The sequence below is a fragment of the Heliconius melpomene genome, chromosome 13 (assembly GCF_056956725.1).
Source record: "Heliconius melpomene rosina isolate 202511_hmr_F chromosome 13, ASM5695672v1, whole genome shotgun sequence".
NCBI classification, from domain to species: domain Eukaryota; kingdom Metazoa; phylum Arthropoda; class Insecta; order Lepidoptera; family Nymphalidae; genus Heliconius; species Heliconius melpomene.
The window spans coordinates 14,581,181-14,603,920 of NC_140401.1; the positions used below are offsets into that span (position 1 = coordinate 14,581,181).

Sequence of the window (22,740 nt, forward strand, 5' to 3'; positions counted from 1 at the left end):
AAGTATTTTAAAAAACACTAAATACCTATCTATTTTAATCAATCCAATCCAAATGATAGGTATTACGAATAAAGTTTTATTTTTGTGATTCTAAGTAAATGTTTTCATGCAATTAAAGTTAAAGTACTGCATTATTTTACAAAGAAAGTTGTAGGTTCGATTCCCACTCGAGGTACCTACTGAATTTTTATTTCTTAATATTTTAATTTCTTCGCTCTGGCACCAAGGCATAAGCTCTGCGTTGATATCGCCACTCAACACGCAATGTCTCGAAAAATTTGGCGGAAAGTGGGGAATGGAGTGTCTTAACACTAGGTTCTCTATATTTACCCTGCTGTATGCGGGATACAGCGTGAAGCTGGTTCAATTTTAATTTGCTTTATAATTTCTTCGATCTCTTCAACGTGTCAACATTGTAGTTATACAGGCGCGCGTAGATCGTCCTTAATGCTACAAGTTTCCATCTTTGTGACGGTGCGACCCGCGGTCTGTATTGTGTTTTTTTAGAAAATGTCGAAGAGTGGCAACAAAAACACAAAATGTCAATAACAAATTTTGCCATTATAAAAAAAAATTCAAGTTATTAATAATGTTCCTCTCTCAAATTCTTCACCGCCTGTTCCACAAATCCGCGCTGCAGTTCATACAGACGTGCTTCTTCATCTTCTGCAGTGATATTTCTAGATGGGTTCCCGTCATAGTTCCTTAGCCGATTCCGCATAGGTATAACGTCCGCGTTTTGTATAATTTCTTTAGCACTTTTTTTTATAGAAAAGCTACTATTGCGTTCAGCCTATCAATATATTTTTTCATTAATATAAAAAAAACCTATATTTCAATTTACAAGCATTTCCATCTACATAAAAAAAATCATATTAAGAATTCTGCTCGTCTCTCAAATTTTCCTCGGTTTCTTCAACAAACCCGCACTGCAGTTCATACAAGCGTGCGTATATCTTCTTCAACGCTATGAGCTCCTGGTGCGTCCCCATCTCTGCGACGGTGCCCTGGTCGACGACGCATATCATGTCCGCATTCTGTATGGTGGCGAGGCGGTGCGCTATTATAAGGCAGGTCCGGCCCTCTGATGCTCGGTCTAGGGCTTCTTGTACTATCTAATGGAATAAAGGTATTTGTAAGTTTTTCTTTAATTGATTTGTTCCTTGAATAAGTATATGAAACGGCTGTGAATTTTAATATTATGTGAGTCAATAGATTTAAAATTTCGATATCAACATTTCCATTTTGTAAAGTAAAAGAATTTTTTTATATATCAAAATTGAAAATAAATTAATAATACATAGAAATTAGGTAGAGTCTGCTGCTACCTCAGAGATAGACTTGAATATATTCGTTCATTTCGTATTTTTTAAATATATACACGTATTTAATTAGAGGAACCGGTATTACCTGTTAGGTTTTTATTTTACTTGCTATTCATATATGGATATATGGATAAGCATGTATGGAATTAATGTCTATTGAATGTAATGCAGGATAGCTGCCAGCTAATGTAATAGATTGTACCATTGATTTTGAAAAGAGCAACTGTTGAGTTTCTTGCCGGCTCTTCTCAGCAGAACTGCCTTCCGAACCGGTGGTAGCTTTTTGTTCATATGTTCATTCGACGATTCAAAAGTGCTTGTAATAATTGCCTATTTGAATAAAGAATATTTTGAATTTGAATTTGAATTTGAATATAATATAAAACTTACCTTCTCACTGTGCGTATCTAGCGCAGAGGTGGCCTCGTCCAGCAGTAACACGCGCGGGTTCCGTACGAGGGCGCGTGCGATAGCTATACGTTGTTTCTGTCCACCGGAGAGCTGGGACGCGCGCGCCCCTATGCGTGTGTTGTAGCCCTGGATGAATTTGAATGAAAATTTGAATACAACAAAAAAATGTGTTATTAGATAATAATAATAACTGAAACTTAATATGACAATAATTATTTAAACTTTCACATCCGGTCGTAGCCAGCCTGGACATAGGCCTCCCTAGGGGAAGGCTATCTCCAGCAGTAGACCCGAAAAGGCTGATTTAATAATTAAAAAAGACGGCAGGTAAACAAAACTTAGTGGTTCTCTTGCTGTTACAACTGTTTAAAAATATTTCAATTGGGATTATGTATATAAGAATATGTATATAAGAATAAATATTATAAATTGCTTCACTTACATCAGGCAAAGCAGCAATAAAACTATGTACATTTGCTGCTTTAGCCGCAGATACGATCTCCTCTATAGTAACATCGCGAGTATTGTCTCCATACTTAATATTCTCAGCTATAGTGCGGTCGAACAGGACTGGCTCTTGGGAGACGATGCCAAGATTGCGTCGTAGGGTAGATAGACGCATGTCGGTGGTTATACTGTGGTCGTCTAGATACTGGGGGAAAGATATAAGAATAATTTTTAACAAAGAAAAACCGACTTTAAACAACGAACTATAATAATTTTGGCACAACTGACTGTGTGACTGTTAGTTAAAGCGACAGGTAGTGGGTTCGATCCCCACTCTCGAGTGGGGATCCTCGGAAATGAAACATTTAATATTTTCATTTCTTCGCTCTGGTGTGGAAGCAAAGCGCGGTGTTGAATTCCGCCACTCAACGTGAGTGTGAATGTGAGGAAAAATGGGGAGCGGGTTGTCTTAATACTAGGCTCCCTCTGCCTACCCTACTACATGCAGGAATACAGCGTACAGCTAAAAAAATATATTTATTATTTTTATTATTTGCAGTGTGCAATAAGGTATAAACAACTAAAAAAGCATTTAAGCTTATACTTACCACATTCCCGTCATCCGGATCATACAATCTCTGCAAGAGTTGTATGAGAGTGGATTTCCCGCAACCGCTCGGTCCCACTAACGCCACGCGTTTCCCACTCGGTATAAGAAGGGATAGTCCACGTAATACTTGTACCTCACGACGTGTTGGGTATCGGAATTTAATATTTTTGTATTGGATCTTGCCTTCAGCTATCTGTTGGTTGGGAAATTTAACATGAAATTAATGTTTATTAAAATTTTAGAGCTTTATGTCACACTGTTTTCTACTTGGAGTTCATTTAAACATTATGGATGGTAGAACTCAACAAGTTACTTTGTCTCACATTTTTATAACCGACTTCTGTAAAAGGAGAAGGCTATCAATTCGACTGTATATATTTTTGTGTCTGTTACATTAAAAGTTTAAACTGGGTGAGCCGATTTTGATTTTGATTTTCAGTCGATTTTTTTTGTTAAAATTATATTATAGCTACAAGCGGTTAATAAGTCAATTAATAATTCAAATAATATAATACTTACATAATCCCCAGCCACGGATGGTGCATGAGTACTCTCAATCAGCGGGCGTCGTGCCAGTAACGTCATAACGCGTCCCGCCGCTAGCACTGCCGCCCCGAAGTTAGGCGCGAATGCTAGAGCCTGGCCCATCATCCATGCTCCGAACACGAGGGCTTCTGATACTCTGCGAGTTGAGTGTGATTTATTTGGTTATTCACTTATTTTAATTAATCATTTTCATAATTTTATTAATCTACATACTATATGTAGATTGTTTGATTTATGATTTTTTTATGAATAATTTTCAATAGGAACCTAAGTCGTGATATATAATCATATTCATAACAAATACTGATATAAGGTTCCTCAAAAAATCTGTAAAATTATAATTTGTACTATTCTTCCGTATATATTAATTTATTTCATCTTCTTCACTGTATCGTGCATACAGCAGGAGAAGCAGACACAGCCTAGTCTTGAAACTTTCTCCACTTACCCTTCAAAATATATCTCATTTTGTCTTACCAAAGCGATACAATGAAAATTCGTTCTTTCGAGCCGAGACCACACCCAATAACGAACAACCATCATGTATATAAACTTGAACTCTGGATCGTTGGACGGTTTGCAAGAGACTTTCCTTAAAGTAGAATAATACTTGAAACTGACTTGATGACGTCCTTGTAGGGCACCTCGCGGTCGGCCACGAGCACGCCGCCGTACCACAGCGAGAGCGCGTAGCCGGCTACGGGTGCAGTCTGCCCGAACGCGAACACGGCGCCCCGCCAGCGCACGCTGCGCCGCGCCGCCAGCTTGGCCCGCACGCTCGCCGCCGCGTAGCGTGACAGCGCGCCCTCCTCGCCGCCTGCATTGCAATTTATATGCTACATTTTGCAAGTTCATATAAGCCATTGCTTATGCAGTTATATTCTGAAGTTAATAATAAATATCATTACAAAAAAAAATCAGCCAATTTCTATGAAAATCCAAGGTTATCTTTTGTGGTGCTCTAAGTGATGCGTTTGCTGTGAGTAAGAAACTAAACTGCTAGTGGTGTTTTAAGCTTTTCTACTTGTATAATATAAATCTAATATAAGCGAGCGTGTGAATATATTTGTAAATATATTTTTCGTAAAAATTATATAGGTTTTAATAGCTGTAGATTGTAATTCTGTTAATATTATAAATGTTGGTGAGGATGTTCGTTCCACGCAAAATGTACTGAACGAATTTAGATAAAAATTTATAGTAATTTAGCTTATATATCAGAACAACCCACAGGCTACAATAAATGTACAGATATTGTATTATTTGCAGGCGAAGCCACGCCTGCGTCGCTAGTTCTATATAATTCTAACAAGGAAATCACTTACAAAAAGCTGAAACCGTCCTTATATTAGTAATCGCTTCCGTTGCTATCGTAGTAGCTTTATTCGAAGCCTCCCGTATAGTTGCAATGCCTTCAGCCAACACTCTTCCTTCAAGTACTACAGCCGCCATGACCATTGGCACAGAGACTAGAGACACTAACGTCATCTTCCAAGTGTAAAACATAGATACGATAATGCCTATTAAAATGGTAGCCGATGCTTGCATTAGTGCACCTATTCGAGTACCCGTTGCCTGGAAAACGTTAAAACATTAAAAAACATATTCGATTTTTGTGTTTTACAAAGTTTCTAGAAATATTAAAGACAATTCTTATAAAGTAAGGTACCCGCGGTGAGCCAACTATTTGTAATATTTATCTATATATATAAAATCGAAAGGTCACTCACTCATCACGAAATCTCAGAAACTACACGTGCTAGGAATCTCAAATTTTGCATAGGAGTTACTTATAGGACGTAGGTGCTCGCTAAGACGGGAATTTGCAATATTGGACTTTTAAGGGGTTGTTTTTGGGGACAAAAGTTTGTATGAAACTTCGTTACTACAAATGCTAGGAGTCTCAAATTTTGCAAAGAGGTCACTAGGACATAGTCATGGAGACAGAAATTAATAATAACATAGTTCAGCGGGTGAAACCGCGAGCGGGCCACTAGTAATTAATATTTTTCACCGTAAACAATTTTTAATAAAACTAATAGAACACCAAAGACTGTTTCTCTTGAAAAGTGAAGAATTATAAAAAAGTTTTTATATCGTACCCCCTGAACGGCGGCAGCGTCAGCAGCAAGACGGGAACAAAGTGCACCAACACCGTTTAAAGGATGATCAAACCAACCTATTTCTTGCTGTAGCATTGTTCGAAATGCCGCCACTCTATATTAAGAAAACATAGGATTTTGTAAACGATTTTCAACGTTTGAGTTAATGAGGAACGATCAGTAAATTACTTTATTTCCACTTTTGCATATTTTAAAAGATATATTAGGAATCATATATATTAAATCTGATTAACCAGATTTATGTACCTAATAATTATTTTGCACATGTAAAGATTTCTCCCAGTAGGAATTGAACCTGTAATTTCCATGTAAAGCCAGATACTGTCCAAGTGACTCATGAAGTTCATTTTCATCAACCCGCATATACTTATTCGTACATGCTTTTCGGGGATGAAGCGTTTTATGTGATGAAAAATAGTACTGTTTTTTGAATATATGAGGAACTATTATAATTTAGTTTTCTTAGTCAATTTAATGAAAAAAATATTATATAAGTAATTTTATTAAGAGATAGTAAAATCATTATATGTAGTATCCAGGATAAAAAATCTCACCTCAACCTAGCAGTCAATCTAACGCCAGTCAAATTGAATATAAATATCTGGAAGAAGATACCGATACCGGTGTACACTCCCACTATTAAGAACAAAATTGCTATGACACTTGTTCCGTTACGGACGTATTGCTCGTCTTTACTTTCCAATAACTAAAAACAATAATAAATGTTATATAGAGAATGGTTTTACAAAATATATGCAAAGCATTTGTATCTGCCTTTTTAAAACTAGAAGACCACTATATATCATAATTTAGAAAAATAAACTTACACCATAAGTCTCTCCAAAGAGTATAGCGAAGCATGGAAATGAAGATCCAACAGCTATGGCCGCTATAATTCCTGCAGCCATCCAATATTTCTCTGGTTCACACAACTTTAAGATCTGCCAAGTGGTCGGCTCAAATTCTTTTTCTTCCTTGTTTTCCAAGACAACGTCATCTTCTGGCCCTGAGTCTTCATCAATGGAATCACTCGTCACGGAATCCAATGACACCAATTTTTGCAACTTCGGCTTTCGTACAAAAGTATCTGTAGTTGGATCAGAGTTAGCTGTGAATTTTTAATAATTAGCTACGTTAGTTCTACGTTGGGAATACCTTTCTGAAAAAAAGTGTCATTAACCCATGAACTGTGATAGCGTGCTTGATGCCAGATTTTTGTATCCAAGTTTGAAATATATGTATTTCTCTATATCAGTTTTATTTTAAGCTTTTGATTGTACGTAATTTATGGAAAAAAGCAATAATGAAGTTAGCGTAAGCGTATGAAGATTTTTCTAAATTAAAAATCTATAGGTAATTATTATATTTCTCTACTGATATTTTTTTAAAAGATAATGTATTTTTAACGCATTCAAGTACTTACGTGCTTTTGCTGTATCGTCTTGGTTTTCACTTGGTGCAATACTTGGTTCATTCTCTAGAACTAATTGGTAGTATCGGCCTCTTAGGCTCAAGAGCTCCTCGTGAGTACCTTCTTCTATAACTTCTCCTTTTTCGATGAATACAATTCTATTGGCATTTAATACTGTTGCTAATCTGTTCAAAAAATTAATATTGTTTAAATGAAATGAAAAATTGCTTAATTATTAAAAATACCTTTAGTGTAGGTACATGTAATATCTACTAGACTGCTTAGAAAGGTAAGCTATTTTAATTACAAAGTCCATGCATGTGATCAATCGATTCTCATAAATGAAATAGTATAATTTAATTATACTTAGGTAAATATTAGTAATGACCAAAATACTTACCTATGGCTTACCATAATAGTAGTTCTCCCATGTGCCGCAGCATCCAACGCTCTCTGCACTTTCGCTTCGCTTTGAGAATCTAAAGCTGAAGTAGCTTCATCGAGTATGAGTATCTTGGGTTTGCGAACTAAAGCACGGGCGATGGCAATACGCTGTTTCTGACCGCCTGAAAGTTGGGCCCCTCTTTCACCAATCAGTGTGTCGTAGCCCTGTGTTATAAAGTAAGTTTTAAGCTTCACATACACTAATCCATATTAAGCTGATACAATAAAGATAATTGTGAAAATAAATTAATTTTATTTTCCTGATCTAATAAAGGCTATTTATTTCTCAGGGTGGGGTTCAAATTCGTAAGCATAGCGGAACAGACAGATATAAATATAAATATCATAACGTAAATTCTTTTAGGTTTTTTATTTCGAAATATTTATTTTCTTACTGAAGTGTGTTCTAAAGTCGAACGTAGTGTTCATTATCAAGAGAACGCTCTACAATAAACAAAGTACATACTCACATTAGGCAAAGACTTTATAAAACTATGGCAATATGCTTGCTTCGACGCCATTATAATCTCCTCGTCAGTACAAGACGGATTGCTCATTCTACAAATAAAAATATATTTCGCTTAAATGACTAATAAATAAATCGTAGGTATATGATATCGTTTATATAATAGTAACATGTTATTTTTTTCATTACCACTCGGGATAAAAATTACATCCATGTAAGTTTTATTTCACAAGACACGGCGTTAAGTTCCGTCACTCATCACACAATGTTTCTACACCGCAAAATGTAGAGTGGTTTCCCTTAACATAAATACTCTACTTTATACAGAAAAAGCGTGAAAATGCGTGAAAATGAATACATACCGTATATTTTCTTTAATTGTCCCAGCAAACAACACAGGCTCTTGTCCCACAACGGCCACGTGATTTCTAAAATGTCTTACGTTGATATCTCTTAAGTCATTTCCTGAAGCGGTCACTGACCCCGTTGTCGGATCGTACATTCTTTGTAAAAGCTGTAGCACAGTGGACTTGCCACTACCACTCGAACCTACTAATGCTACCGTCTCGTTTTGATTTATTTTTAAGCTGAGACCATTTAACACCTGTTGGAAATACAATAATTATTATGTATAATATGGCCCAGATATTGCTAAATTATAAAAAAGCAATAGGAAATTTAAAGAACAACTAAGTAAAGTAAGTAACTTAAGTAAGTAAGTAATAACTTAAACTCAATAATTTAAAGAAGCACATAGTAAATAAGGTTTATTACATACTTAGTTAAAAAAATACCTTTTATTACTGTGGTTTTTTCGTTCACATTACGTTTTACTTACATCAAAAAAATATTTTTTGTTATTTAATTATTTATTTATAACAATCTAACCTGAACATCGGGTCTCGCTGGATATCTAAAATAAACGTTTTTCAATTCCAGATCTCCATCCAACACGGGTTTGCTGCCTTCTCTCGACATACTGTCTATAGTAGGTTTTCTGTCGAGCACCGCGAATATGGCGCCGGCGGACGCGCGCGCGCACGCCATGGCCTCCAGGTGCGGCGCTGTGAGACCCACGTTTTGGGCACCTTGGAGTACACTGAAGAAAATCTGGAGAAAGGCTGTGTTAATTAGCTTTTCTGTTTGGATATTATTTTTTATAATTATTTTAGTCATATTACAGATTACTAGACTACTAGATTAGGCAAAGAGGACCTAATGCTAAGACACTCGGTTCCTCACTTGCACTGAATTCTTGAGGCATTGCTTGTTGAGTATTGTAAGATAAAAATATTTAAAAAAATGTGCCATGATTTATCTTTTAATCCAGAAAGAACATGTTTTTAGACTAAAATAGTAAAATAGCAAATAACTTACAATCATCAAAACGGCGGGAGTGTAAATCGGTACAGGCAGCCGTCGGCTGTCCAGTATCAGCCCGACTCCGTACCAGAACGCTAGAGCGTATGTCGCGTAAATAATAAGCCACATAAAGCCGCTGCCGATGCCGGAGTATACACCCTTCTTCATTCCCGTCTTCTTGGCAGGGTCTAAACGACCTTTATATCTGGAAGAATTTGTTACTCTTTACGTATTTTGTGAAAAAGCAAGAAAGACCCATGTTCCTTCCTTCTCATAGGAACAGAGAGGGCCGGGTGGTCCGTGCCAACCCGGAAGATAAAATTATTTTTTTTATAATTATATTTTCATTAACACGAACATATCTGCTCCAAGCCAGTTAAAGTTATAATTTAGTATATTTTGCAAAACAAGTCATATTTAAGCTTTGCGTACCACAACGTTATTATAAGTGACATTAATACACTGCATAAGCTTCATTATTACATATACTCCTTTTAGATCGAGCTTGGATTAGAAACAGACTTCGGTATCCGTTATTATTTTTGGACGATATCATTTTTATGTTAACGTATTTACAGAGAAGACAGGAGAAAAAAATAAGCATTTAAAAGAACGTAGTGAAAGGCCATTTTTGTCTTAATGTTAGAAAAAAGTTGCAACCAGTCGAAGTTTTTAAGAGTAAGTCTGTACAAATCCCCATTTATGCCGAATTATGAGTATAAGAGTTGGGCGGGAGAACTCAACACCGCGCCCCGTTGCCAGAGCGACGAAATGAAAATGTGAATATTTAATTTCCTCGAGTGGAAATCGAATTCACAACCTGCCGTGTTTAGAACCACATGCTTGTGGCCATATGCCACGATTGGCCTTTACTTTTGTACTAAGTACTATATAAACTTACCTATCGATTTCTTTTTGTTCACCACCAAAAGCAACAACAGTTCGAATAGAAGATAAAACTTCCTCCGCGATGACTCCAGCTACGCTGTACGCTTTTAATTCTTGCGATGTGAGAGACGATTGAACCTAACAATTATTTAATATAATTTATTTATAATAATATACTATTAATTAAGACATAGTAGTTTGATTACAGCATTATTACCTTTGCATTATAAATGGAAATATATATTTTTATAATAATTATATATTGTATAGATTTAAAGGAATCCAATGTCCCATTTTGTCTAATATTACCGAAAATTAATAGTTTTAAATAGGAATTAAACAATAGGTAAATACATTAAACTATAACACGTAAAATACCATATAAAACCCACCTTAGCGACAATAGCAGTCGTGATGATAATGACAGGTGCGCACGCCAATATCACCAGAGTCAGCTCCCAGCCGTACACAAACGATATGATGACGGCGGTCACGAACGACATCACCAGGTATATCAGCATTGGTACCTTCTCGCCTATACCTTCACGGTACTTTTCTACGTCACTGGCGGGATATGGGGTTAGTTTTATTTTTTTGATGTTTTATGCTACTCTTTGTTTATGTTAGGTAAATAGAAAGAAATTCGAGGTAAAATCTTTCGTGCTCTAATTTTCGTCCAATTTTGAGTTGAATTACGGAACACAACACTGCATTTTGTCTCAAATACTATAGTCTGCGTCAAATACAATACTAAGAAAGCGAGAACATTTGTAAAATATTTTAATTTCATATTTTATAATATGTCATATTTTTTATTTTAGTTTCACTCTGCATTCCGCACCTAAAAGAGTAGGCAGAGGGAATCTTGTGTTAAGACACTCTGCTCCCATTAAGACTTGCCGTTCCCCATTTTCCACCGAATTCTGGTGGCGTTGAGTGAGAGAACATATTATTTACATTTGACGATATAAGGTATATTGTTTTTATTCAAATTTGCAATATTTCTTTTCTTTAAATATTTTACAATATTTTTTTCTATTTTTACAATATGCATAAGAGACATACAAATTTATAAATAGTAAAACTTACTCCGAAACTTTGGTAGCAAAGTTCATCGATGTATTAAGGTCATACCAAGTGATATCTTGTCGCAATACAGCTTTCAAAAACTTTTCCTTTAGTCGATCTATCTGAAATTTAATATAATTTAGTTTTTTTCAGCTACACGGTGTATCCCGTACATAGCTGGGTAGTCATCAGGAAAAATACCTGTTTCAAGGCCGTATAGTTGAACAGATCTATACTAATAGCACCCACAAGGAACTGCAGCACGGAGAACACTGTGCAGCCGATGCCGAAGGCTTGCGAGTCCTCGATCAGGGCACGCCGGTTCTCTTCTCTACTTGCATTTGTTCTGTATGTTAAAATATTTTTTATTTCAATGTTAGTTTTACTAGTTTTTTTTATTTGATAAAGCTATAATAATAAATATAAATAATAAATATTTCATATGTTATCAACTTTGAGTAAACTTTTGAAAAAAAAACCTCTATATTATCTACAAATATTCAAATATAGCGGTATTTGAATCAATATAATAAATTTGTACAAGTTCTATAATAGTTAATTAATTTTAATTAACTATAACTAGCACTTTAACTTACTTAATGAAAATCTACGCCCGCTACGCCAAAATTTATATATATTCTCTAAATAAAACTTATTTAAGCTTATCATAACTAACTTCAACTAAAACTTACAAAATCCTTCCTCCACCAAACCACGCAATAGTCAAGGTGGTTGTAGAAGTGCCATGCATCACAGTACGGTCGATCAGTAGTGATGTGAACTCTCCGTAAATGATCACTCCGACGGGCACGAATAGACCGTTCAGTGACGCGAAAATCACTCCGGCGAACAGAAGAAGGAATTCCCATGGCTTTGCGAATCTAAACTGAAAGAAAAATGCTGGTTTATTTTTTAGAGCACTAAATTTAGAGACACCGGTTTATAGACATTTCTTGAAATCTCTCTCCATATTCAAAAACACGTATAAGGTTGTTATAAAAACATTTAAATGGACCTATTCTGTTCATCTTCAATACACTTCTCGTGGGGTTTTGACCCCGTGTTTCTATTAACATGGGCTTTTACGAGTACATACCTATATTCCATCTAAGTTACGAGGACATCAGCACAAATTTAAAACTTTAACCGCATTTGTCCAGAATATTACCGGCTGCAGCCGGTTGCCGTCAGAATTCACACACAGTTCCATTGCCAATATCGACTTAAAAATAGATTATTAACCAACTAATTTGTCATATTGTGATACTTACTAGACTAAAGTACGAAGCTGCTGTAGTCTGTTGATTAGGGTCCGCACTGAAAGAAGTAAAAAGAAATTAACAATTGACCATAGCTTATAAGCTTCTTCTTCTATGGTGAATGATGGACTAAGTATTTCATGAATGGTGACGGTGGTCATGAGCTACGTGTAAAGCGCAAGCCTTAGATCGATTTCGTACCATTTAGAAGATGCCATTTCCAACTGCAAAGCTTATAATATCCTTGCAGCGAAACAAACCAATATTTTTAATAAAATTTTAGATTATATTGTTTTCTTATGACTAAAATTACGATTAAATATTTTTTGTGAATAAAAATAATATGTCATGTTTTTAAATGGAGTCTTTCCCCACCTCTCCTTCTTTTAATCTTCACCATCTCCTCCATAATGCTAAGTATGGAGAGAAACACTAGATTTCTCTTCCGTTTTTCACTCTTACCATTATATAGAATTGTATTAAATTATATAAATCGGTATTACATATTTATTATACACATATGGACGAGATTGATTTGTACACTTGAATGGATGCCAATTTTTATAAAAAGTTCTAAAACTATATATTTCTTAAACGTACGAGTAGAACATGGTAGTTTGACTTTATTACAGTGTTTCATATTTATTAACCCATAAACGCACAATATTCTTAATTGACATCATAAAAATTGATCAAATATCCTATGTGATATTTATTACTTAGAAATTATGTGACAAAATTAAAGTTCACAAATTGCTCAATTTTTTTAACATTGTAAGTTATATGAGTTTCTGATACGTACTTACTGTAATTATATAATTTACCCCTAGCGGGACAGAAAGAGCCGGCAGAGCGCCAAAGGCTCATTGGCGTAGGAAGAGGGGGGCCTAATAGGCCGTCTCCACTCCAGAAATTTTACCAAAAAATTTGCCCCGAAAAATTAAAAAAGAAAAACGGAATATTTACACGAACATATTGCAAAGCTAAAGTCTCCGCAGAAAATATCTCTGGATATTTAGCGTAAAAGACACCGTAGCCCACAGTAGCACCGTAGCGGTGCTTTTATTGTGTAGACGTTATGAATGTATATACAGATATATACATAAATGTAGGTACACATGATTTTTATAAACTAATAATAAAAGTGCTTACCCTTCCTCCTTAAGCGCTTTTTCAGTAATATAAGCGGATTGTTGAGCGAGCGAGCTGATCGTAAGCGAATTCTGACGAAAGCTGAGCGTCAGCGCTGGTCGCTGCTCGCTCCTGCGCCGTGATAACCTTGTGACGTTTCTTGACGACTCATTGCGTTTCATTCTCGAGTTAACCGCTCTATAAAAAATAATAGATTAACTTTTAAAGGAATGAAATATTTAATATTTTTATTTTCTCGTTCTAGTAACACACAAAAACACTGCGTAGAGTTCCGCCACTCAACACACAATGCCACAAATCTCCGCAGGGAAGTGGAAAGTGGAGTATTTTAACGCTTGCTCGAACTTCACCTGCTGTCTGAAGAATACAGCGTGAAGTTAATAATAAAAAAACAAAAAAAATAAATAAATGAGTTGCCTACAGTTGAAAGTTCAAATATTTCATGTGGGAATCTATTTATTTATAAGCAATAAGTACGTGTGTATTAAAAAACAAAACTCTTTTAGAACTTAACTTGTTATTTATAATTTAAAAGCTGAACCCTCATAAAATTTCGTTTTCGGTTTTCTCATTTTCGCACTATACGTAACTAGCAAGCCATTAGTTTATTATTTTTTATTTCTGCGTAACTAAAGCCAATAGATCAATAGTTTTTTAAAAAAATAATTCGTTTCACGCTGTAGTGCGCACCTAGCAGAGAAGACAGAGGGAACCTAATGTTAAGACAATCTGTTCTTCATTTTCCGCTAAATTTTGAGGCATTGTGTGTTGAGTGGCAAAACTTAACGTTGGGGTTTTGCCTTGATGCGAGAGCGAAGAATGTAAAATATTAATAAATAATAATTCATTCCCTCCAATGGGATCGAATCTGTAACCGTCACGTGAATATCACATCTTTGTGCCCTGCGCCGCGACTGTGAATTTTATTGCTCGTTTAACGGTTATTTAGTATGGGTAAAACCCATATTTTTGTTATACGAGAAGAAAATAATTTGTAACGCAACGCATTCGAATCCCACAAGTGGGAATGGAATGCACAATCGTCGCGCTTTATATCCGGCAATACCTCACATCTACACAGCCACGACGGCCTAAATAAATAGATTAAATAAAATAAGTAAAACTAGTAAATAAAATAATAAGCCTCGGACTTCCAACATAGTTTTGCTAGTGTTTTATTAGCGTTTAACATTGACAAAATAAATAAATAAAATAGAAACCTAGAGATAACATACCATTATCATTAATTTCAGCATTCAAGTTAACAATCTCGCATTGTTAATACTGTGGCACATTTTAGTTTTGCTATTATTTAGATTAGTTTCGTCGTAGAGCAAAAACCTTTTATATAACTTATTCAATATTTATTTTAATTATTCGAAATCATTTATTACTATTTCAAACGTCAATTTTTACTGACATATTGACATTGCCTAAGATAATTAGTAAAAATACAGAATTCAACAAGAAAAATTAAGAAAAAGTACAGAAAATGAATATTTTTTTTAATATATTTAGATCAAATTGACTCGTTCGTACCTACGAATATTTTCCAATATTATATAGTATTTTCAGTCAAGGGAATATGTATTTATGTAAACAGTTATCGTAGTAAGTACAGGTATAAAAATAGGGAAAACAATGACTACGTGTTATTCGGCTTTTTTAATGCAATATACATTAAAATTAGAAGGTCTGATGCTAAAAATTTATATTAACAAGATAGAACCTGGAAACCTGAGACACTAGGTTCCCAGATTTGTAGATAAGTTTTCTAATATTGGTTCCCCCCAAAATGAAAGATTTCATTCAAAAAAATACAATTTTAGGTGCAGCGATAGAAATAATAAATAGTGAGGCCAGTCGTGGAACACGGGCACGAAGTGTGACTGTAAAATCGACTGGTTGTGAGCTCGATCCTCACTCGAGGAAATGAAATATTTAGTAAATTTATATTTCCATTTCTTCGCTCTGGTGTCGAGGTAAAGCGCGGCGTTGAGTTCCGCCACTCATCACGCAATGCCTTCAGAAAGTGGAAAATGCTTACCCTAATGAATGCGGGATGCAGTGTGAAGCTCATGAAAAATAAAGATAGAAATAATTTTAAACGAAATTTCATATTAAAATTAAATTATTATTATTAGACATTGTTAACAAATATGAATCGAGTCTAGTGACAAATCACTCTATTCTTAGTTTTATTTAATAAAATATAATTATATTGTGTAAAAAAAATTTAATGTGTAGTACAAATCGATTGGAGTCCGTAGTACTACTGCATTGCGACAGCGCCTCACGCTCGCTACGGCTACGGCTTACTGTTCTATGACGGTACTATACGAATACTGTATTATTATGTTAATTAAGTAATTAATATTCTTTTATGGCTAATTACTAAACTTATTTTTCTTATTTTCACGCATTTCATTCATTAGCATTACTAAGTAGAGACGGCATGGAAATTTACTTAAATCAATATTCCAATGTCGACGACCATTTGGAGTTCAGGAATGTATAATTTAAGGTATTGCATTTAATTATTAAGAATATAGATATAGTTTGATTATTTTAAGCTTTACAGCTTCACGCTGTATTCCTAGCGGAATGGCCAGAGGGAACGGTCTGTATATACCTCGTCCACTGTCATCAGCTTATACATGTCCTCCGGAGGCTCCTCAGGCTTTTTACGTAACCTTTTTTCTGTTTCTCCAGTATCATTTTTACTGTGAACTGATTTTCGAAGGTCAACCGAGGTTTAAACGTGGTTTTTTAAGTTTATATTTTAATGATATATAGAAAATGATAATAAATATCACATAAACTATTTACCACCACTACTTATGATAAGTACTTACAACCACTTTTATGTTTAAAATGTTACGGAAGTTATTTTTTGATCTTATTACTTTGAGGAAAATAAAGAATTCGTTATAATCGTTCGCACGTTCTCACATGTACACCCACATACATGCACCCTCAAACAAATCGTCTTGCCCGTATTTTTACTTGTATTTTGATTTTTACTTGTATTTTGATTTTTACTTGTATTTTTCTTTTTATTGTTATTTAAGATTAAGTTACGTTTAAACTTAGATATATATTGATATTGTATAGATATTTATTTCCACAAATGTATGAAGTGTTAAGGAAGAGCGGGGCCACCTTACACAAGTACTAGTTTTACTAGTAACTTAATAGGTTGGTCTCATTACTTCACACAGGTAAAGAAAATGTGAAACTGAAATAAAAAAAAATAATAAATAAATATAAGATACTACTGATGAAACTTTACGAAGATTTACAAATTTAATTTTAAATTATTATAATATTCGTTTATATTGAATTAATTTTTAGGATTAATTTTTCTATTTACTTTTATTTCAAAAATATATAAATATATATGATGATTTAAATCATGTTTCATAAATAGAAAATTGCCCTACATCGGTGATGGATTAGGTACTTCTACTGTTTTTAATCGATATGTGTAGTGTTTAGCCAAATATAAATATTTGTTTGGAAATGCACTATTTGTAGATAAGTCAATGCGTATCAGTCAAGTGCATTGTTAGTAACAATTGAATCATGCTAGTATTATAAATGTGAATGTACGTTTGTTTGTTTCGCTTTTACGCCAGAACTACTCAACCGATTATCGATTTATTCTCCGAGTGGAAATCGAACCCACAACCAACAGTCAACCACAGTCATACGATTATGCCCCTAAGCCACAATTGGCCTTCTTTATAATCTAACTATATGTAACTTAAAAGTTAAACTTCTAATAAGTTAAATTAATAAAGTAAAATTTAATTAATTAATATTAAAGTTAAATGAAAATAAAGTTAAATTTATATTCTAATTTATAAAATATTTTTTTATAATAACGGACGTAACTTAAAAGTTAAATTTCGTTTTTCATCTCCACCAACGAATGTAGAGTACAAGCTTAACTAATTGCTTTTGGGAAACAATGGTCCAACATTCCGGTTGTAAAAATAGTAGATCCCCAAAGAAACTATAATAAAAAGATTTCGTTTAGATCTTTTGTTTTTTAGATAAAAGTTAAAATAGTTCTGGTGTCAAGGTAAAGAGCGGCGTTAAGTTCTGCCACTCAACACGCAATGCCTCCAGAATTCGACAGAAAGGGAACGGAACAGAGTGCCTCAACACTAGCTTCCCTCTGCCTGCTGTGTGCGGGATACAGCGTGAAGTTACTAAACAAGATATTTAACATTAGACATTAGACAACAACGATTAATATCGCCAGACGGCAGATGTTTTATTTTCGTTAACATAATTGATTTAGATCAAGGGCCAGCCAATTTTGTATAGGACATGTTATTGTGGGATATATGACAAGCCAAGTCCAACTGCCAGTGCGTCTTTGCTATTATTATAAACTTGTTATACGATAGTAGCCCTTATTACTGATTAACTAGGCACTGGTATTGTGACGTCATAGAGGCAGGTGTGGTAGGAATGTCTGATAGATATTATGTAAAATACGCTTCCGCTATGACGTCATAGGTTTTTCAGGTTCATGCAAACGAGGCTTTGAGGCTTAAGAGGTATATTATGCTAATTTTTAGATAGCACGACGAATTTTGTTCAATAGATAGATATGGTCGTATAGGCTAGTGTTGATTTTGTTACTTTTTTTTTATGAAAAAATGTTTTACAGTATATAATGTTATGTAGATATGTGCTGCATTTCATAATGGAGTAGAATTGTGTTTGTTTTTAGTCATTTTGAAATCTTCCCTTTTCATAATTTTATGATTTTTACGACTCTAGCTCGTATCTTTTACGAGACTAAGCATAAACATTTAGGGTAAGTCACTAAGTTTTATTTTTCTTCCATTTCACTGTCAGAGGAATGGTAAGCCAGCCTCGCTTTGTGTAATCAAGACTTAAGAAATATCTGGTGAAATTGCAATCTTCGGCCATGATTCTCAATCCTATGACCTTATAATCGAGCACAATTGCCCTAAAATAGCATGTAACTTAATAAAAATTATACAGTTCTATTACAAATTACGAAATCTTATTTCATCTAATAATTTAAAACTTTCGTATTACATAAGAAGAAAATCGTCGAGCTAGACAGAACTATAAGCACTTAAAGCTCGCGTGAACGAGTGAATGAACTATTAGTATTCATATGTTCGTCTCATAATCCCTGCTTAGCACGCTTAGGCAAAGCACGTTTTACGTTCACAGAAAAATAGCAAAATTTATTATTTTTCAATGCATTTTGATTTTATAAGTAAATGGTAAAATGTAGACTGAATTGTATATTAAATTGTTTAAGCCAGCTACTATACCAAAAGTTAAAAGAGATGTATCGTGCGTGCCTGTACACGCGATGGTTGTAGGTTCAATTCCGCATCAATATTATTTGTAATATTTTGACATCTGCGGTACGCTTAAAAAAATAACGTCGTCGTCCTACAAAAGATGCTCTAAGAGGGGCGGAAATGGGGGGAAATAAATGGCGAATTACTACTTACTTCTACAAAAACTACGATGAATTATTTCGTACAAAAGCACACTTGAACGTGTTGTGTTTTTTTTCATAGCTTTACACTTTTCCCGCATAACAAGGCAGGAACCAAACTTTCTGTCTGTTTCTGTTTCTTCAAATCTTAAATGGGGATCAAACCCATAATCGTCGCTTTTAAAGTTAATGCTACTCCAATGATCTTTTCTCTGATTGGAAAATATTGAGGCAGTCGTGGCACAGGGGCAAAACCGACCGACAAACCGACTCTAAACGCAACGGATTCGATTCCCACAGGGACATGAAATATTTAATATTTTCATTTCATCCTTTTGGTAACAAGGCAAAGGCAGCAATAAGTTCGGCCACTCACCACACAATGCCTCTGGAATTCGGGGGAAAGTGGGGAGCAGAAGCCCAGCCTCCCTCTGCTTACCCTAATAAATGCGGAGTTATAAAAAAATAGAGAGAAGAGGTATTGATGACAATACTTCTCTATATTAGTTTATACATGAAACCTAGTGTGGAGACACTCCGTTCTCTACTTTCCGCCCGAATTACATTGTGCCACGGTAGTCCCGGATAATTAATAATTTATTTTCATCAAAAGAAAATAATAAACCAGAAATATATAAAGAACAATATTGATGTTATTTTAATTAATAAAATAGTAATAACTTATAAATCAAAAGCAATTTATGAATGTATTATTTATTGTAAATGTTAGAGTATAGAAATTTTCTAACGCATAGCGTAATTGTATGGTATGTACAAATGAATTAAGCTACATACTACTACCATAAAATCAAGTTTGCTTTACGTTAATAAATATTTAAAAAAAAAAATCCTATCCCATAAAAAAATGTTTGCAAAGTATAATGAGGCCATCGTGGCACAGTGGCTCAGTCGAACTGTAAACTGCTATGGTCGTGGGTTCGATCGCCACTCGGGGGATGAATCATTTTTATTTATCTCCTAGACTTCTTACTCTGACTATATTATCTCTGCTTACCCTGGTACACGCAAGATAGAACATGAAACTGAAAAAGGTTTTTTGCCTTATATAAGCTTATATTATTATGATTACAGTTTGTTCGCACTCAATAAATATATTACTAGTATTCTGATAGCTAGTGGAATAATTCGATAGTAATCTTTGGTCGGGCGCCGCACCGACGACGCCGTAGAGGCGGCGTTCACCGTACATTTATGCTGCCTTCGAATAACCCCAATATCCGTAAATGATATTAGATTTATGACTAAAACACTTTAAGACTAATAAATTGTTAATTTTTTTGTTACATAAGTTTGTTATAATATATATCAATCTTTAAATAGATATGGCTAAAAATTTCTCTAACTTTTTATATTTTATAAGCTCCTAGCACACCTGAGTCTACCTCAATGTAGGTATGATTATAAATACAATAATTTTTTGGCATTCAAGCAATTGCTTATTATAACATATTATTTAAGTACTTAATATTAGTTATTAAGTAAGTATTACAATACTATACTACTACTAGTAAAGTAGACATATTAATGAACATTTAAACAAAACAAAAATTAAAATAAACGCATATTATTTTATATAATAAAGAAAAAAAAACTAAGATACTGGAAGAAGGTTACGTAAAAATCATGAGGATCCCCCGAGGGCATGTATGAAGAGGTTGATGACAGTGGACGAGGCGAAAGAGATATGTAGAGACCGTAGCGTTTGGCGCTCCGTTCTCTCTGAATACCCCGCTAGGGATAAAGCGTGAAGCTATGTATGTATGTAATAAAGAAAAACTATGTTTTATACCTATTTAATTCTAAAGGTAATCGTTTAGTAATGATATTTACCAATTGTTTTTGTAACAATTACCCAGTTTTCCTCGTATTACCGATATTAATAAAAGAATATGATAATAGAATAATTTCTAGCTTTGTAACTTGCGTCTATGATGCAAGTGATTCGTCTGTTTCCAATTATTTTAATTGCTGATAAATTATTTATAATATGCCACCTGCTACCTATCATCGCTTTATAAAAAAAAGTATGGAATCCATATTCATATTGATAAACTCGAAGTTAATACGAAAATATACGTATTTAACTTAAAACGTGATGTTATATAAAAAAGATATATAAAATAGATAACTATAATATTTTAAGCCGAAAACTTATTTATTAAGCTTCAACTTAAGCTGTATTTTCTCATAGCGCTACATTCGTCTTTATAAGAATGTTACTTATGTTTTTGAAGTCTCTATAGAAAGACTTTAACAAAACTTCGAACTTTAAACGCTAAATTAACTTAACGAAAAACGAGACTGCATATCCCTTACACCTCATGCACTGTCATCAACCTCTTCATACATGACCTTTGGGAGGTCAACGTGCTTTTTATATGACTTTTCCCCAGTATTACAGATAATTTATTCCTCTATGGCCTCTCCGCCTGCCTCTTTTACCACTTACTCTTGGTTCATTAATCTTTTTTGCCATTGCTTCAGCACACATGCTCTCAACGTGATCAAACTACCTGTGCACTTCTTCATTCTTACTCAGACATCATCGCTAGTACCTTACTATTCTGCGTATATCGTTATCGTGGATGCGTTCAGTTAACTTCGCACAGAACTAAAATTTGATTCTTTCAATGTGCTTCCGAAACAGTCATGTTTCGTTGCCTTATAAGATCCTTAACAAGCGACATATTTTAGAAGATTTGGATTATATTATTTTGGAGTGACGATGAAGATCACGACGTAGAAAGTAGTGATGTTTGTTCAGGTTGACAAGAGTTGGTCGTGATAAAGAAGTTTGGTTCCGTTGCTGCAGATTATCCTATTATATCTATTAATTTCGACTCTTGAAAATTTATTAATAATGCCCGCAAGGTTAAGTTTGTCAACTTCTATAAGGTATTCTTTCTAACTATCCTGAAATTGATACGAAACCAAAGGTGGGAGACTCTATACCGAGACTGTATTCTTAACAGTAGTGAGTTCTATTCCTACTCAAAAAAATGAGTTATTTAATATTTTAGTTTCCTCGCTCTTGTACCTCAGAACTTATATAAAGCTTAGCGTTAAGTTCCGCCACTCAAGAGGCAATGTCTGGAAAATTCGCTGGAAATTGAGAGAAGACGCGAAACGTAGCTAAATAAATTGTCTTTTTTTCTTTGAAAGAAATTATATAACTCTTCTGTAAACTTAATACACACTGATTGACAGGTTTATATTATTTATTGCCCTATATAACGTTTTGCAGGGTTACACAATTATAAATATTCAAAAAAGAAAAGGCTTTTATTTCAACAATCACAAATAGAAACCTTATCTGAAGCAGATAAAACGTAGGTATCGTAAAAACGTGGAACATTTGATATTTTGGCATTCCGCCAAATGCTGGATAGGCTGTACATTTCACGTTTAGGGGTCGAACTCAATATCATACTATTTTTACTGGTTTATTCTATTTAATTTGAATTTAACAATATATAAAACAAATTGTTTTTATTAAGAAATTAATTACTTAAATTTAAAATAAATACTTACCTAGTATTCTGTAAAAATTATTATCCTGAAAACACCGACTGTTTGTTAGCTCCCAAAGAAGATCTAATATTACTTCCTTCATAAGGACACTAATTGTTTCAGGACGTGGCTGACGAAAATGGTGAACGCGGGAAACTCAAGGTAATGGCGGCGCGGGACGTCAACCCTGCGCAGAT

The 22,740-nt window shown here is 34.3% G+C and overlaps 1 protein-coding gene across 2 annotated transcripts; it reads right to left on the reverse strand.

The window, feature by feature from the left end:
* Positions 1–553: 553 nt before the first annotated feature.
* Positions 554–22,740, reverse strand: Mdr49 (Multi drug resistance 49). Of its 2 annotated transcripts, XM_085196618.1 has the most exons (24): positions 22,565–22,740; positions 13,513–13,689; positions 12,373–12,418; positions 11,794–11,987; positions 11,303–11,447; positions 11,123–11,223; positions 10,426–10,597; positions 10,047–10,171; positions 9,161–9,350; positions 8,672–8,893; positions 8,146–8,387; positions 7,788–7,875; positions 7,274–7,482; positions 6,886–7,058; positions 6,290–6,570; positions 6,017–6,168; positions 5,442–5,556; positions 4,665–4,914; positions 3,961–4,156; positions 3,313–3,475; positions 2,792–2,986; positions 2,179–2,388; positions 1,716–1,862; positions 554–1,115 (listed from the first exon to the last, which is right to left on the reverse strand). In XM_085196618.1, exons 2-24 carry the CDS (start codon positions 13,671–13,673, stop codon positions 876–878), a joined length of 4,017 nt encoding a protein of 1,338 aa, XP_085052744.1. In that variant the 5' UTR covers positions 13,674–13,689; positions 22,565–22,740; the 3' UTR covers positions 554–875. The 2 variants fall into 2 exon arrangements, with proteins under 2 accessions (XP_085052744.1, XP_085052745.1); XM_085196619.1 differs by lacking the exons at positions 13,513–13,689; positions 22,565–22,740 and adding an exon at positions 12,562–12,629.